We start from the raw sequence: 18594 nt of genomic DNA, 5'->3' as shown, positions 1-18594 counted from the left end.
CTGAAGAATTTAAGTTGGGAGTTGACCTGGAAGTTGCAGAGTGCACATCTTATTCAATTTCTGAAGCTGGCATTTCTAGGGACAGGGGGGTGTACCCAGGACTCTGGCACAGTAGGCTTTATTTCTCAAGCTCGCCTATCACAATTGATCCAGAGATGCAAAATGGAGATCCCATGCTCGAAGGTTTCATAGTTGTAGAAAGAGATGAGAGAAACCAAGGTATAATTATCAGAGATGTTCCTTCCCAGGGCCAGGAGAAAGTGCTTGCTTTTTTTGATCAGAAAGTGCTTGTTTCAGAATCAGGTTCTGAGAAATGAAAAAATGCGTCTAAAGTAGCCCTGTGAGACACTTTTAGGCAGCCATGTTGGGGAGGGAGTAGTTTGCCCCATCCCCGCCACGTCGGAGGAGGCTAATTAAAATTTGTTATATAATTTTATTATAGTTAAATTTTAGTAAATAATCAAATACTAAAATATCAACACATCACTAAATTATTATCCATTGTAATTTCATAATTGAAACCTATAAAAACAATCAAACAAAACTTATTTGAATATAATTCAACATGATGAAACAAATACAATAAAAGTAGCCAAGTTTTCACTTTTGACACAAATATAATCACCAAGGCATTGTTTTTTTTTTTTTGAGAAAAAAGTGTTATTGTGTTAAGTGTAATTAGGAATTTAGTATGAATATATTAATAGATATCTATAATTATTAGTAAGTTTAGTATAACTAATTAATAATTTCTATTAGTAGATATGTATAATTATTAGTATAATTGATGATATCAATTATTTTACATATACTAATATGCATTATATAATACTTATAACTAATAATATCATTATTATAAGTTTGTAACTAATTAAATTAAATATTATATATATAATTATATACATATATATTTATTTAATTTTTTTTAACGGATGGTGAGGCGGAGAATGAAGCGGGGTTGTACTCCCCTGCCTTGCTTCCAAACGAGGGGAAAAAATTCCCCCGCCCCTTCCCCCCCCCCCCCCCCCGGCCCCTTCCCTCGCCCCATTAGCCTCCGCAGGCACTCGTCCCAATTGTCATCCCTTAAAAAAGAAAAGGAAAAAAAAGACAACTTTATTTTATGTTGCTGGATGGATTGGCCTTGGGCGGTTTTGTTTTGTTTGCAGCTAATTAGGGCTTGTCTTTCTCTTTTGGTTTATGTATTCAAGAGGAGAGGGAGGAAAAAAAAAATGGAAGAGAGACAAACACCTTCATATTCCACAGCCCTTGATGGACTTGGGACAAGAACGAACGGTTATAATGTATCTAGTTCGTCCAATTCGTGTATTTGTTATAATATTTGAAGTATAATATAATTATTATATTAATAATTATATATTTATACTAATACAAATTATTGATTAATTATACTAATACATTTGTACTAAATTATCTATTACATTTTTTACTAATTAAATACTTTTTTCCTTGCTCGTGCAAGCTGGGAGCGCAGCTGCAGGAAATGTTTGGTTACATGTCCAAAGTTTCCTTTGAGTAGCCCACATCGACCCTATACACAAATTCTAGAGCCATTATCACACACCTAATCCTAATGAGTAAGAAAAGTACCTCTATAAGTCACTAATGATCTTTTTTTGGTTTGCTGTAAATTTTGCACAAGATAATTAATTATATAAAAAGTGATTATAGAAAAAATTCTAGATTTTAGATACTTGGCTATTAAAAAATTTAAACTCCAAATACAAAAATAAATGAAAACAACAGCCCTCATCAACCGCAAACAATACACGCACACACTATCTAAGGGAAATCTACGGTCCAACCCAAAAGACGACATGCTGACTTTCAGGCCATGTCGAGGACCTTAAGTAGTAGTGCACACACCACTCACAACAGGTAGATATCATAAAATAATCAAACTAGAACGGGCCCTAACTCCCATATTATTCCCACATATAACACGCTTGGCACCTCAATCTTGTGTATTGACCATTTGGCTTAAATTCATACGCCTTTGATATGAATGATAAGTTTTGTTTGTGTACACTAATTTTAGTTTAAAAAATAGAGTAAATTTTATATACACTATCACTGTAATAGTGTATATATTGATAATATATATATATAATTAATCCTAAAAAGAGTAAATTTTATACACACTGTCAATGCATACACTGTTACAGTTGGATGGATGGCGCGTGATCAAATACACCAAATTTTTTAAGAATTGCATTCTTAAATCTTACTAGACCTGCCTGGTTTGAATACACGTGGCACCCTGTTCAGCCTCCGCTGCCGGTCAAATACTATTTGTATGGACACAGGATGTCATGAGACGGCAATAAACCCCTTTTGGAGATTCTGTGATTCTGACAACTATTCTTTAAAAGAGAAAAATAATGTCTCCATTTCCAAACTTCTGACTTTCTCTAAGCAGCAGGGGAAGAAAACAGAGCCATCCCTTTTGTCTCCTGCAACTTCCCTTCAAGGTATGTCAACCCTCTTTCGTGGTTTACATTTACATTCATTTGTTTCTGTTGTTTCACTTGTTATCATTTGTTAGTACGGATATTTTTCAGAATTTCGTGATCCATGTGATTGATATGTTCGTTGATCAATTACTGGCAGGACCTTTCTGTTAAAATCTTGTCAACTATAATGGAGAGAATAGTATCGCGGTTATAAGATTGAAATATGATTGATTTCTTGGAATTTTTAGCATCAGTAGGATTAATAGCGTAGATGGCTGATGAAAATATGGTTGAAAAATGAACTAAACTATTCCATACTCGAATCGAGCTCGATTTGATAAGAACTCGTTCAAACTTTGTTCGCCTACTAGTCAAGGCAAATTTGATCAGTAATTTATGTTTGATAATATTCAAATTCGATAAAAGACTCGTTTAAATTTGGATAGACAAATAAACAAGTCAAGCTTGCAAAATTTCAAGTTCGTTAAAATAATTAAACAAGTTTGAACACTTTGGTGTTTGGTTTGATTAGGCTTGTTTAAACCACTAGATGAAAACGTTAATAGAAAGCAAGAAAATGGAAGGGGGCCTTAATTAGTGGATTAAATTTGTGCTATGCTGATAAATCATCTATGAAATCATTTTGAAGTTACGAACATTAGTGGTAAAGTTTCTGTATTTTAAGTAATTATATGTAAAATAAAACATGATTTTCATCAATTTCCGATAATCTGCAACTATTATAGGTTCCTCAAGAATAAAGGGAAAAAAAATTAAAGAAACTTGTTTGCTGATCTCCTGAAATGCGAAATATGAAAGATCTCCTGAAATCAGAAACTATGAAAGATTGGCTCAGATCGAATGCGATGGTACTGTGACCAAGAAATTCATTGGAAGATATTCTCTCAGGGAGTTTGCTGATCCTAACTTCAGCAATCTCCTTTACTTGGTTATAATTATTGAATTTTAAGTCAATGATATAGAATGCAAAAAGATTGATTGGGAGTATTAATGTAATCCTGAGGAAGGTGGGTGTCGAAATGAATTAAAACCCACAAGGGAAGCTGTTGTTTTATCAATAGATTGAAAGTCTTTTGGTTTGAGAATTAAGTCTTTCTCATGGATGTGGTCTGCTCGCAAAATACGGAATTTCCTTCAATAGCAGCTGACTTTTCATTCCAAATTGGCCGTGATACTTAATATCAAGAAAGGAGATAATTTTCTGTAGAATAATTGTTGAAATATAACAATCCATCTCCCTCCTCGCCCTTTCAATCATCCACTCATTTAGGATCATCGTCCCTATGAGACACTGCTAAACCTGCACCATGGTCCTAGATTACTGCATCTCTGCAGTGCTGAACTGCAGAGTTGAGCTACATAGAAAATCTTTCGTTCATTGGCATCAACATTGTTCCCATGTTTCTTTCTTGAACTTAATATTTCTGATTTGATGATTCAAGACATTTATGTCTTTGATGAGTCATCTTCTTGTATCATGAGACGGTATTTCTTTTATTGAAATTTTAATTTTACAATGTTCAGAATCAAACACTAGTTACCCAGCATCTGTATATTTGGCATTTTACATTTTTTTAACATCCTCAAGATTCAAAATTGATGGCACTGTTGCTAATGTTTAACACAGTTCTAGCACAACCTAAGAATGGCTGGCTCTTCTCTTGAAGATGTTTCAGCATCTGGAGCATTTATGAGAAAGCCCTCAACCTTCCGGAATGCAATCTCACGAGATCCAAACTCTCCTTTCCCTGCAGAGGCTGGAAGGTATCACCTATATGTATCATATGGTTGCCCCTGGGCATCCAGGTGCCTGGCATGCTTTAAGATCAAAGGACTGGACAAAATCATCAGCTTTACGGTAAGGTTGCTGTAAATTACTATGCTATTACTAGTTTTACCTGGAGTTAACTTCTATTTTTGACAACAAATCAGGCTGTTAAAATCAATTGGGCAAGGACCAAGGATACTGATGAGCACATGGGATGGGTTTTTCCTGCTTCAAGTACAGAAGAACCTGGTGCAGATCCTGATCCTTTAAATGGGGCTAAAAGTATCAGAGAACTGTACGAGATTGCGAGCTCAAACTACTCAGGAAGATATACAGTTCCTGTATGTTTTAACCATGAAATGTTATGTTTTTTGGGTAGACTAACCTGCTTGAATATTACAGTTCATACAGTAAGTTATGTTTTCTATTAGGTTCTTTGGGATAAGAAAACGAAAACCATTGTCAATAACGAGAGTGCAGAGATAATCCGGATGTTGAATACAGAGTTCAATGATCTAGCTGAGAATCCAGAGTTGGACCTCTACCCTTCCCATTTGCAATCTCAAATTGATGAGATAAACAGGTGGATTTATGAGGAAATAAATAATGGAGTATACAAGTGTGGGTTTGCAAGGAAGCAAGAACCTTACGACGAGGTAAGTATTTTGTATTTCCTTTTCTTCTAGATCCCGATAAACATTTTGGTTTCAAATTTAGTATATGGCAGAAGTTGAAGGTTTTCCTTTGATGACCTTTTTGCAGGCAGTGAAAAAGTTATACGAAGCCCTGGACAAATGTGAGGAGATGCTCAGCAAGCAGAGATACTTGTGTGGTGGAACTGTGACTGAAGCAGACATTCGTTTGTTCGTCACCCTCATAAGGTTTGATGAGGTATGAGCCTTATCTGAAGGAAGACTAGGCTGCTAAAATTATATGTTTGAAGTTTAACGACTCAATAAAAACAAAAGATTAGCTGTTTTTGCCTGTGTCTTTTTTCAGAAACTAATCTTGGATAATCACATCCCCTCTTCCTCGGTTTGTGCGAGTCCATTGGAAACTCAAACCATCTTAAGTGGAAGATTTATGCATTTGGGATTATCTTCCAAATGCGGTGAATCAAACACCATTTTAAAAATGAAATTTCATTGACACTTCTCTGAAGGTATTGAATTGTCTTGCATTTTACAGGCTTATGCAGTGTACTTCAAGTGCAACAAGAAGCTACTACGAGAATATCCAAATCTTTTCAATTACACCAAGGACATTTTCCAGTTACCTGGGATCAGTTCCACTGTCAAGATGGATTTCATCAAGAAGGGCTACGGAAGTCTTTCATCTAACAATCCTTCTGGAATCATCGCCTGCGGTCCAGATATCGACTACTCCTCTCCGCATGACAGATCAAGATTCTAAGCGTAAAAGCTGCATATTGTCTTCTGTCTGCACTGCAGTAGCCCATGTTTGTAAAATTCATCCAAGTTTCCTGGAGCTGAAAATGTACTACTTTTGAAGAGCAAATTTGCTACTGATTACTCATAAGATGATAGCCTGGGTGATAGTTAGAATTTTGCTACTGATTTGCTGCTGCTACTACTACTACTACTACTACTACTTTTTAAAAAATAAAAAGTACTACTGATTTCCCATTTTGCTACTACTACTGATTTCCTATTTTGCTACTTTTTAAAAAAATTGTAGTACTTTTTTTGCTACTGATTATCTCTCTTTCTTATGAGTACTACTACTAATACTACTATTATAAATAAGAGCACAAGGGGAAAAAAAAAAGAGAGAGGAACACTCTTGACTTTTTTTCTTAATATTAAAAAGGCAAAAAAATGAGAATAACAATTTCAAAGCTTTGATTGTTTAACTATACAAGTGATGAAGATACATTGTTTTAAAATATTTCAACATCTTAAATTGGATGCATGGTGGGTGCAGAAAAAAAGAAAAAAGATGAATGGTAGGTTAAAGTGTCTAGAAAATATTAGAGTGTAAACTGATAATAAAGTTATCATAATTTTTGGGAATAGATTGATAATAACGTTAAAGATTAAACACGTCTTTTCATTTGAATTAATAACTCAAATCACGTTTGATTGTTAGTGTTGGAGACAAAGTGACTAAAGTGTAACATTTAAAAAAATAAATAAAATGTTAGGGCACAAAATGATAATAATCCAAAAGAAACCAACAAATGACATAATCCTAATCGTCCATTCCAATTACCATTCAGTTTTATATTAAAACATTTTAGTTTTCCTTTCGTAAAAATATATGTGTAACGGCTTTTGAATTTTATTTGCAAATATTTATGTATTTAACATAAATTAAATAATTCAGAATAAAATACCCATAATCATCTCTACCTTTTTATCAACAAGCAATCTTGTACTAATACAGGGAGGAAGAGGGTATTCATGGAATATAAATGTCATCTCTATCATGATAGTAATATTTTAATCCTAATCAGGCTGAATTGTTACCAAATTTGAAAAGCAAAGGAGCTAGGTGAAATTTTTAAAACCTGGAGGGGTCTCAGTGCAAGTGTCAGAAACCTCAGGGGAGGTTTGTGAAATTATCCCTTTTCAGAAATGAATCGTCTAGTACAGGCGGAGCTCGTCAAGAATCTCAAGTGAAGCAGCGACCTTGGCTACCACTAGGGTTGTAGGCGGCGCGTTCTTCCATTTAGGTATCTTTCCTCCAACCCCCATCCCCCCCTTTTTTGTACTAGAATTGGCGTCTCCGTTCAGTCTTATTGGAGCTCTTTAATTTCTGTTCTCCGGTTGCCCTTTAAATTCTTTAAGTTTTTTAATTTCTTTCATTTCTGTTCGATTATTGTTCTTTATATTGTTGGCTGAAGATATTTGGAATTCCGGTTTATGCAGAGTTTACATTTTGTGTGTACGGTAGTTAATTGCTGCAATCTTAAGGCTAGTAGCTCCCCTGTTGGCTGTTGGTACTTGGTACTCCCATTACCTTTTTTTTTTTAAGCAAATTTCTCACTTACACTTTTTTTTTTCCTGTACCACCAAACCCATCATCAATTTCGACCGTTTGATTGCCTAGTTTCACGAAGTAAACAATAGTACATGAAGATTCACAAGCCGTTGAATATATTTATTCTAGAAGGGTTTATTTGACTTACTCATACCGTCTAATCTTTTAAAAAAGCGTTCTTAGCGAGTTATTTTAGTTCCACGCTTTTGTTCATTTGAAACAAAACGAAACAAAGCACTGAGTTCAACAATTATTTGTTATTTGTAATAAACGAGTAGTTAGTTTATCGGAATCAAAGGAAAGAAGATTGAAATTTTCTTTGGTGACATAAGTTCGAATTGTGGAACGATTCAAAAGTTATGGATAATTCTTTTTTACTTATATTTCTGGTTTTTTAATTAAGAAGTCTCTATTAAGAAAAAGATTGAATTCTTCAAATTAGGCAAACAAAACGAATTTCTTATTTTTATGTTACGTATATAATTCAAATAAAATATAAAATAAAAATAAAAATGATCTACTTAGGATGAATGATCATTTACTTATGCGCTTGATTGTCCCGTTTCACCTATTCGTCGACTCCCATAATAATGAATCAATCATTCATTCATTTACTTGTCGACTCCCATAAGGATGAATCAATCATTTACTTGTGCACTTGATTGTTCCGTTTCACCTATTCATCTACTCCCATGACCTGCTTAAGGGCGAATGATCAGTTACTTATGTGCTTGATTGTCCCGTTTCTCGTATTCATTGAGTCCCATGATCTACTTTTAAAGATGAATGAATCATTTTAAGGATGAATGAATCATTCACTTGTGTGTTTAGAACTACATATCTTCTACCTTTTGGGTATTTCGACTGGCAACTTAGCAACAAATTTCCTTGATCTGCATAACTTTCTTGTGCCCCCATGCCAGCTTTAAGATCGATGCAAAGAAAGGAGACTATCAAGTGACTTTCAAAGACTCAAAAGTATGGGTGAAGGGCGTAGATCTTCGGCACGGGTACCAAAGAAGGAAAATTGTGTAACTGGGCGGACTCAGTTTCAAACGGGTACCTCATCTCAGCCTCTCGAGCCTGCTGATATGCCTGCTAGAATTTATGAGTTGCTTCAAGAGTTGCATGTTGAGCTTGGTCGCCAATTCCAGACAATGAATCGAAAAATGGATCGTTTGGAATATGGGCTTACACTGCTGATGGATGAATCTCAACGGCAGCAGTACCAAATATTCAAGCAACAGCAGCTGGTGGACAATAATAATATGGAAGACGAAGAAGGTGGAGAAGATGAGGACCAACAAGAGCATCACAATGAAAGAACCCAGAAAGGGCAAAATGGTGGGGGAGAGCATGAGCGGAGGACCAAGGCTCGACGCTCGTAGATAATGAGTGGCTATGGTTGTGAATTGTGATCCAACTGTTAGTGACTGTCTGTTCAGTTTCTTTTTAACCCTTTTGTTAGTTGGCTGTGAATTAGTGGTTCATGTAAACTTAAAAAAGGTGTTCTGATCCTTGTTTTGGTCTTTTATGGTGCCGATGAAACTAAGCTGCTATGTGATGTTTGCATTCAATGTGTGGTTAACTTTTGGTGGTACTGTAAATTCTTCTGTTTTGCAGTTTTTGTGGATGGTGTTAAGTGTTGATTTTGGACTAGTTTAGACAATGGGGGGAATGATGGCATTACTGGTACAGTATGCCTAGTCTTCCTCAAAGATCACTTATTACAACTCCCTTGGAGGTCAGTAGATGCATTAGAAGATAAGCAAGCGAAACGATTTTTTCCCAAATATTTCAGCAGGTAAAATTCCAAATAATAAGTTTCAAAAAATACCCAAACAAAACAATCTAAATGCAATCCCCTATTTCTGCTAGTACAATGCTTCAACTGATCAATAAAAATTGAGGTGGCCTTGAGGTGTTATTCGCCGTGGTTAAGTGGTGAATGATGCTATTATGCTTCCTTAGACTCTCTCATTTTTTTTTCTTTATGTTATGATGCTTAATTCCTTCGACCCTTTCCTTGTCTTCTTTGTAGTTTTTCTTCATGAATTTGACTATTGTTAGCAATGCTCCTGATGATCCTTATATGTTGTGCCATTGCAGTGTTATACTGTAAACATGGCAATGCCAACGCAAAACTTCAAATTTGATAATGGTTAATCTCTTCTGAAAGCCATTAGAAGGACGGGTAGACAAGCTTAATCAAAGAGATGAAATCTATAGATGTGTTGATGGTTACATAAGGGCATCCATTCCTCAGAAGAAGTATAACTCTTCCAGGATAACCTTTGTCATAAAGACATCTCACACAAGTATTCTGTTGCAGGTGATCCATTCACCTGACAACATACATTTTCCAAAATAACCATCATCCAGTATACCGCTCTAGTATAACAGGTACTTACAAGCAAATTATGCTTCCATTACATATTAATGACTTGTAGGATAGCTACTTAGATACTCTTGTTCCCACTAAATCAAGGAGGAAACAAGCACACATCCTCTAAAGAAAACAGTTACATAGCTGGAATCAGTTTCCTCATGTCCTGCAGAAATATGCAGCAGGACTAGATTCTCTCTAAATCAGTGTCTATTGCTCCAAGACAAGGTATATCTAAGCAGCAGCAAGCGCCACTATCTACTGCAAGACAACACTGTGACACCAAAGCCTATCATCTTCTCAAATATAACCGAGGTAAAAGTTTATACTCAAATAAAATGGTCACTGAACCAACATAATCAAGCGCTATATGCACATAACTTGTAGATTATTATCCCATAAGAATGAGAGCAGAAATTGGATAAATGTAGAATTCACACATGTACAACTAATTTGACCAAGCCAAATTGAGAGCATAGTTAACCATATCTGAAATATAGAAGACTAAAAGCCTCAGATGACTTGAATGTCTATCACCAAAGGTACAACAAGAGTAAATTTCAATCCCGGAAATTCTTAAAGAGCACTATTCTGGTAACAAAAATAAGAAAATATTTAAAAAGTGACAAACTTAATCCACAAATACATTCTTCCCAGTCTCGTCTTCCAGTTTCAAAGGTTCAGATAAATCCTAACGAGGTTGGCACCAGTTCTTCATTGTAAACGATAAAAGAAACTCGAGTTCCAAACTCAAACTTCAATAATCAATACAGAGCTATCATCCCTTAATAGTTTGTCATAGACTGGTAGCGGTAGACCATTTAGGTGGTAAACTTCATCGGCAGATGACCAGAAAAAAGAAAGGAATGCAGTTTCTGTTGTAATAAGGCAACTATAACACTAAAAAGAAGATTGGCAAGACACGAGCTCAAAAATATCAAAGTCCATAACAATCTTGGCAAGCCAAAAGACAACCCTTAATTGTAGACTACGTCATATAGATACCATAAACTGCAAGTATAACCTGATACATCAAACTGAATTCTTCCTCAAGAATGGATAAAAATGACCAACAACTCAAAAATCATTCTAGAAAATGTGAAAGCTCAATAACAGTAACCTTAAGAAGACGATTATGGAAGATGGAGAATTCTGCAGAGTTCAATTTGGAAGTTAGGATTCTTGAAGCTGACGCGAGGAGAGGCAGACAGCGAGAGATTGCTGAGCCTGCCGGCACTGGTGGCGCTTGAGGGCGGTGCCGCCGCTGGAGCAGAGGTTTCGGACGGCTTCTGATTCATTTGGACAAGCTACCGCTACTAAACACTGGGCTAGAGAGTGATTCAGGAGGCGGCATGCCGCCTGCCGAGATGGACCCGCCGGCATCCGCCGGTGGCAATCTGATAAGGCCCGGTGGAGGCGGTCGCACTCCGGGAAAGCAATGCCAATGTCATCGGCTGGTGACGGGGAGTCGGCTCCTCTACTCGACATGTTTCTCGTGGGTCCGAATTGGTACTTGATACTTCTACGGACAATGCTTCGGTGCCTATAGTTATGGTAACGAAACCTATTATTATAGATTTTTATTATCTTTAGTGATAGATCAAATTTTTTAACGATTTTTTAAATATTATATTAAATTAATTAATATTAACTTTAATAAGTTTTTAATTAAAACTAGTAAGTATATGCCTGAAAGATAAGTTTTAGTCAAAAATAGAAATTTACACTTTGAGTAATTTAACTTACTTATTATTTGATAAAATTTACTTTTGTTTAAATTAAACTTACTAATACTAAAAGTAAAAAATTTCCATATTTAAGTAAAAAATCACCTTGTCACTTATCTCTGAAATTCTGAACCGTTTCAAATTTTAACAAAGAATTCTATCACAACCACAACACTTTTGAATTCAAAACAACAAAAAAGCCTATCTTTTTTTTTATCATTTTGGGTTAAAATTAGCAAAAGTCCTACCTATTTGCACCTTTATTGTAACATTATTTTTTATTGCAGTTTCCTATTTTAGTTATCCATTCGACACTAGTACGGGCATAGATACAAATAAAGCAACTACTTTGAGGAATAATATTTTTTATTATAAAATTAATTTGAATTGAATTAACAATTTGATATTTTCACAAAAAAAGTGTAATTTTTTTGTCATTTTTCAAAAAAAAATTTAAAAATATATTCTAGCAATTGTTGTCATTGACACTTAATTGTCTAGACCAACTTTTATCAACATAAAATTAGTGTTATTGGGAATAATTGAAGCTCTGATATCAATACTCTATTCAAATGTAAATATTCAACCTAAGTAACAAAATAAATGATAACTAAACAAATGAAATATGAGCTCAATTGATCGTGTTCAAACTACATATCTTGTTAATGGTTAGTATATATGAAATTGTATTTTCCATATGCAGAAAAATAATATGCATTTTATATATACTAACAAATAAATTACTGTTGTTTTGAACAAATCAAACTTAAACTCATGGTGTGATATGCATATAGTTGCTCACATTTATACTTATGCCATCGTCCTTTCTTCCCATTTGCTTTTTAAGAGTGCAAATTTCTTTTGATTATATTGGTAAAAAAATAACATATTTTACAAATTATTCTAATTTATTTAGAAAATGTTACTAATTTCATTAGAAATTATGAAATGTAATCATGGTTTATTAATTTTTTACTAAACATAAATACTGCATATAAAAAGAAATAGATATTTGATTTTGTTTTACTTTGATTAGAAAAACTTGTGGTAGTAATAATGAAATAGTGACAGGGGTGCAACTTTCAAAGTACATTTAATTAAGGTAATATTTTTTAGTTGATCAGACTAATATATACCATAAAGTAGTAAGATTTACTCATTATAAATTGACAATTTTAGCAGTTTATATACCATTTACCTATAAAAATTATGATTATTATAAAATGGCATTTTATAATAATTTACATACTATTTGCAATTAAAAATAATTTTGATAAAAATGTGCATATAAATCCATATTGTAAATGATACAAAATATATTTGAAACTCACAAAACTTAATATATGGGTAAATTTACTATAATTTTCAAAGATTATGCTACATTAGTACAACTTTAACTTTTATACTTGTGACCTAGAAAATAAATTTATTAAAACACTTAACATTTGTAAATGATACATACATTTATTAAAATGCTTAAAACACAAAACATTTATGAAGGATACATACAATCATGTATTATACATTTACGTTACCAACAATTACTAACTATAATATTAAGTTTAAATCATTAATAAAAAAATCTTAGCATTATTTTAAATGAACTTCCTAATACTATTTTCATATAAGTTTTTTTAAGTAAAATAGTAAATTTATGCCACAAACTAGTAAGTTTTGATGATTAACAAAATTTACTATTCTATCAACAAGATTTACTATTAATCTATAAAAATTTTACTTGAACTAAACTTATCTCCAAAAATTAAGTTTCGAATATAAAGTAGTAATTTATTTTTTTTAAAAGTAACTTTCATTTTTATTTCGATTTACTTTTTGAGACATAAATAGGATAACACTTATATGACCTTTTTTGATTTATTTTTGATTTACTTTTAGCGACCATTGATTATTTGATAGGTCTATCCACCTAAATAGGATAACACTTAAAAATAAGAAAGTAAGTTTCTCATCTAAAATAGTAAGTTAACAATAATTGAAGTTCCATTGAGCTGAGGATTGGCATTTTATTGCTATGAAATTCTGGATGCATATGAAATTAGAAATGTGATAACTTTGCAATTTATTCTCATTCATGATGAATTTCTTCGATTCTATATAAAATCGCAATTTTTTTCGTTCATCATGAAAATATTCTTTTTTTTGTCATATTGATGGTTTTTGCTTTTAAGATTATCTACATGTCGGTGGTTATTATTATTGACAAGGTTAGAGGTCATGGAAAATGTTACTAATTTTAGGAGAAATTATATATTGTAAAAATTGGTTAATAATTTTCTATTAAGCATAACTACTGCATACAAAAGGAAAAGATATTTGATTTTATTTTGCTTTGATTAGAAGAACTTGTACTAGTAATAAAAGAAATTTCAATTCAACAATCAACGCGCACATGATTACAGTAATTTTTTAGTTATTTAGACTAATATATGCCATAAAGTAGTTAGATTTAGTCGTTTGTGAATTCATAATTTTAACAGTTTACATAAGATTCATCTATAAAAAATTATGATGATTATAAAATGACATTTTATAATAATTTACATACCATTTGCCAATAAAAAAATAGTTTGATAGAAAACATATGGATACAAATCCATAATGTAAATGATACAAAGTATGTTTGAAAGTCACAGAACCTAACATATGGGTAATTTTACTATAATTTTCAAAGATTATGCTATGTTAATACAACTTTAATTTTTATACTTGTGACCCAGAAAATAAATTTATTAAGATTTTCCATTTTATTAAATTCATAGGCATTAATATATGAAAATTGTGTACCATTTTATTATATTCATAGGTGTCAATGTATGAAAATTGTGATGTATAGATAAGTACAATTCTATATATAACTCGAAAGATTTGTTGTTACTGTCATCCAAACTTTCTAACCTTTCACAAATTCAAAAATAATTCAAAATTTATAATATGACAAATTATTCTTACATATTTTATAAGGCCTTATGCAAAAAAAAAAAAAACGTTTTCATAGTATATTTAAAATGCTTAAAACATATAACATTTATAAATGATACGTATAATTGTGTATCATACATTTACATTACGAGTAATTACTAACTATAATACTAAGCTTCAATTATTAATAAAAAAATCTTAGCATTATTTCAAATAAACTTCCTAATACTTGTTTCATATAAGTTTCTTTAAGTAAAATAGTAAATTTATGCCACAAACTAGTAAGTTTTGATGATTAATTAAATTTACTATTCTATCAACAATATTTACTATTAATCTATAAAAACTTACTATTACTTGAACTAAACTTACTCTCCAAAAAGTAAGTTTCGGATATAGAGTATGTCGCGCCCCATTTTTCGCGATGGAAAAGAAAAAGAGTTTTATAAAAAGATGTGATTTATTAATAATAAATTAAAAAGGACCTAGAATGGGACTTAAAAGAATGCGACAATTTGGGTCCAAAAATTCAGTCTAAAAGGGCTTTTTAGAAAAAATAGGAGTCGCCACTTGGTATGGTGTTTTGGTGTACCAAGTCACCCAAAAATATTTTTTGACAAAAATAAAATAAATCAAAACCTTTTTTGACAACTCCAGGTCATTGAAAACAAGAGAAAATGGGTTCGGGAGTCACGGTTGAAGAAAGGGAAGGCAAAGGTTCAATTGACTCAAACCTAAGGCACCCTTTCAACCTAGTCTAAGCTAGTCGCGAGGTTTAGTCAAAATCTTCCTAATCTAACCCTTAATTTTATCATATTTGGATGTTTCCTACATGAATGCAAATTTAAATTTATAAAATATCGAAAGGGTCAAAATATCCATTCAAAGGTTTAATTGAAACAATCGCATTAATTGCGAAAGCCAAAATATTTCCTTGAAAGGGTCACGAGTATGCAAATGATGAAAAAAAGAAAAGTAAAGAAAGTAAATTAAATTATATACATAGATATAAGTGATCAAAGAAAAAGGGAATGCAACATAAAGGGTATGGGAGGCAAAAACTCGTGACATAATTTTCTTATACAGGGATTAATGGGGTATTTGAACTAAAAAGTTATAATCACCCATTTCCCATGTTTGAAAAATAATTCTCCTAATATGCACAAGCAAATGAACTAACCTATTATACAATGTCCTAAATGAAATGCAATTCTAAATGATATGATTAACACATATAGAGGATAAGGGATAATATAATAGGGAATATCATGCAAATGAGAAAAGATCTTAAAAATGAAAATATTGCATGAAAATGTAGTGAATAGCACACAAAGATGAATCTAGCGCAAGACAACCTAAAGGGTCTAGCGTTGGACTAGCCCATTTCTAATAGTCCTTACTAGCGTTGGACTAGCAAGTAAGCGAAGAGAGAAGCCACAACTAGCGTTGGACTAGTGTGGTGACGTTATGCATTAACAATTCATAGTGAAGCAAATAAAGCATAAATTAAAACAAATAAACACATAAGAGCACGTAACACATAACACGTAAGCATAATATCTAGATGCCAAAATCCTAAGAAAAGCGGATAAAACAATTAACACATAAGCCACATAAACACGCAACCTATCTATTACATCGAGGAGCGCCTAACCACAATCTAGGAAGGGAAAATATAATAAAACAAATCTAATTATCCTATCTATTACATTTTTGAGGTATTTAAATACCTCTCGAATCATTATAAAAACTAACTAAAACATATATAAGAAAATTTGAATGAATATTTAAATCAAATAAATAAAGCATATAAAAATATATAAACACATAGGAGCACATAGGAGCACATAAGAACACGTAATTGACATTGAAATAATAAAATAGGAGTACCTCCCGTTTGAAGTGGTGACTAAGTGGAGTCAAATTATCCTATTTATACTCACAATGAACAAAAGAATCATGGCACCACTTTAATTGCAAATGATAATAATGTTAAAATACTAAATTCACATTAACATGTCAAACGCAAAGAAATTTAAGAACATCTAAAAATTGCAAGTTAAATATATTCAAAAGTAACATCATTAGCTTTTAAAGAAAAGAAGCAATCACAATAAAAAAGAGTCAAAATTTGTCAAGGACTGAATTGCAAAAATTGAAAACTTTTGAGGGACAAAAATTGTATTTTTCAAAGTTTAGAGGTCAAAATTAAATGAAAGATAAAAATCAGGGACCAAAGTGCAATTACTATAAGGACCGAGTTGAAAAGAATTTAAAATGTTATGGGCCGAAACGAAACTACTCCAAAGATCAGGGGCTAAAATGCAAATTCGTTATCAGATCTTCTTAAGAAAACAGGCCACTGGGCCATTATTTATTTCTTTGGGCCGAAAACTACCTAAGCCCATCCGAAAGTCCAAGCCAAAACACACAGGCCAGCCCGTCTTCTATCACTCAAACCCAGCCAAAACACGTGGGCTCCAACCTCCTAGCCCAACCGAAACCCAAAAGAAACATCAACCAAAGCCCAGCCCCAAAACCTAACAAGACTAGCTCTTGGCCCAACGAAAAATAAACATTAGCCCAATCCCCTTTTTTTCTTTCTTTTCTTTTCTTTCTTTTCTTTCTCTTTTCTTCCCCATACGTTTCCTTTCCTTCTTCTTCGGCTAACCGAAGAAGCTTCAGCTGGCAGCCATGGTGATCAAAATTTCTCAAAATACACCCCTTCACTCGATTTTTCGAGTAGACTCCATTTTCGGAGTTAGTTTTTACAAAAGATGGTCTGAAAGTGGCCAAAATGTCAAAAATACAGTCCAGTTTTTATTTTTCAAAACACCCAAATCTTTCACCAAAAATCATAAAAAATATATTACAATACTCCTTATAACCTCTACAATACAACTATGATTTTAACTAACCAGAAAACAATAACAAAAGACTACATTAAGGCAAAACAGTCCCTAAAAATCTTTTTGGCATTTTTTCAAACAATTAATATGCATTCACAGACATCATTTCCTTTTCCCTCATCTAGTTCATGCCTTTTCCCAAATTTCAGCAATGCAACAACAACAATACAAACCAGCAAACAAGAAAAATTAATATGCAACCACAACAATAATAATAATAATAATAAAACAGCAAAACAAGAGAAACTAGACATTGAAACATGGATTGTAATATGGTAGAAAGAAAACTAGAAAATACCTCAATGTAGGTGGTAGTTCCTTAACCAAAATGTTTGATACAATTTCCACACCTTGAGCGTATCTCCCTGGCTCCCAAAGTTTCCTTCGTCTATCCTTTTCTGTCCGTTGAGAGCTTAAGGAAGGCCAAAATGGGGAGCTTTGTTCTTGTGTGTTTTCTGGTGAGAGTCAAAGAAAGGGCCGAGGGATGTATATTGAGAGGGAGTTGGGAATTTTTTTTCTTTGTGGCCTGTCTGATTTTTCCAGAGAGAGCCGAGTGAGTAAAATGGGTCGCCAAATTAGCTTTTTGTGCGTGTTTTCTCCTCTGCAAATGTTGAGTGTTGGCAGAGCAAAAAACTCATGGCTAAGAAGGAGTCAAATGGGTTTGGTTTTTTTCCAAATGATGGCTTCTGCCAAATGAAAAGAAAAGCCCGTGGGAGTTGAGTGTAGAATGGGTTAATAGGGGTTTTGGTAGAGAAAATGATGAAAATGTGTAAGTTTAGTAATAATTTGATTTTGATTTGATTTTTGATTTTTTTGATTTTTTGATTTTTTTTTTGTTTTTAACTTTTCTCCCTTTTTTGTTTGTTTTTGTTTTGTTGTTTTTTTTTTCTCTCTTTTTCTTTTCTAAAATAAACCTGCAAAAATGAGAAAATTACACATTAATAATAATAATAATAATAGATAACTTATTAAATAGATAAAAATTCAGGAAAACATTAAAAATTGACAAAAATTTGGTGTCTACAGCTTGCCCCTCTTTGTCTAGAGTTTCAAAGAAACTCAAGACAAAGACGTAGACACCAAATTATTTACCTATCTCTTCTAGCTGTACCCGAGCCAAAATAAACAAGCCAACACTTGGCTGAAATTATTGGACAAAATGATGCGATAATATTGCAGAAAATGTGACCGAACCCATGTAGAGTTGCCTACGTATCCCACTATGGGAATCAGGTCAAACGTAGTTCGAATCTACAGTCCTCCACAATGAAACAAGTGCATTGACCAACTATGATCTTTGCAAAGTCGAAAAAGTCTGAACTCTTAGAACTTCACAAAATGAATGAGAAAGCACAATTATTAATCAAAA

General features: G+C 32.9%; 2 protein-coding genes and 1 long non-coding RNA gene across 4 annotated transcripts; 2 read left to right on the top strand and 1 right to left on the bottom strand.

The window, feature by feature from the left end:
* The first annotated feature begins 2326 nt into the window (after nt 1–2326).
* On the top strand, nt 2327–5833 carry LOC113708620 (uncharacterized). 2 transcript variants are annotated; one of them, XM_072065222.1, is made up of 7 exons: nt 2327–2489; nt 4120–4350; nt 4425–4601; nt 4692–4916; nt 5023–5151; nt 5260–5295; nt 5449–5833. In XM_072065222.1, exons 2-7 carry the CDS (start codon nt 4138–4140, stop codon nt 5671–5673), a joined length of 1005 nt encoding a protein of 334 aa, XP_071921323.1. In that variant the 5' UTR covers nt 2327–2489; nt 4120–4137; the 3' UTR covers nt 5674–5833. The 2 variants fall into 2 exon arrangements, with proteins under 2 accessions (XP_071921323.1, XP_027086947.1); XM_027231146.2 differs by lacking the exon at nt 5260–5295 and having other exon boundaries at nt 2329–2489.
* Nucleotides 5834–6661: 828 nt separating this feature from the next.
* On the top strand, nt 6662–8851 carry LOC113708621 (uncharacterized). The gene is made up of 2 exons (XR_011821090.1): nt 6662–6955; nt 8187–8851. It is a non-coding gene; the product is annotated as an uncharacterized lncRNA (long non-coding RNA).
* A 1726-nt stretch (nt 8852–10577) lies between these two features.
* Nucleotides 10578–11202, bottom strand: LOC113708625 (uncharacterized). Its single transcript, XM_072065092.1, has one exon. It carries the CDS (start codon nt 11135–11137, stop codon nt 10823–10825), a length of 315 nt encoding a protein of 104 aa, XP_071921193.1. The 5' UTR covers nt 11138–11202; the 3' UTR covers nt 10578–10822.
* Nucleotides 11203–18594: the final 7392 nt, after the last annotated feature.

Source organism: Coffea arabica, chromosome 9c, assembly GCF_036785885.1.
Source record: "Coffea arabica cultivar ET-39 chromosome 9c, Coffea Arabica ET-39 HiFi, whole genome shotgun sequence".
Lineage (NCBI taxonomy): Eukaryota > Viridiplantae > Streptophyta > Magnoliopsida > Gentianales > Rubiaceae > Coffea > Coffea arabica.
This window is presented reverse-complemented; position numbering and strand designations above follow the sequence as displayed.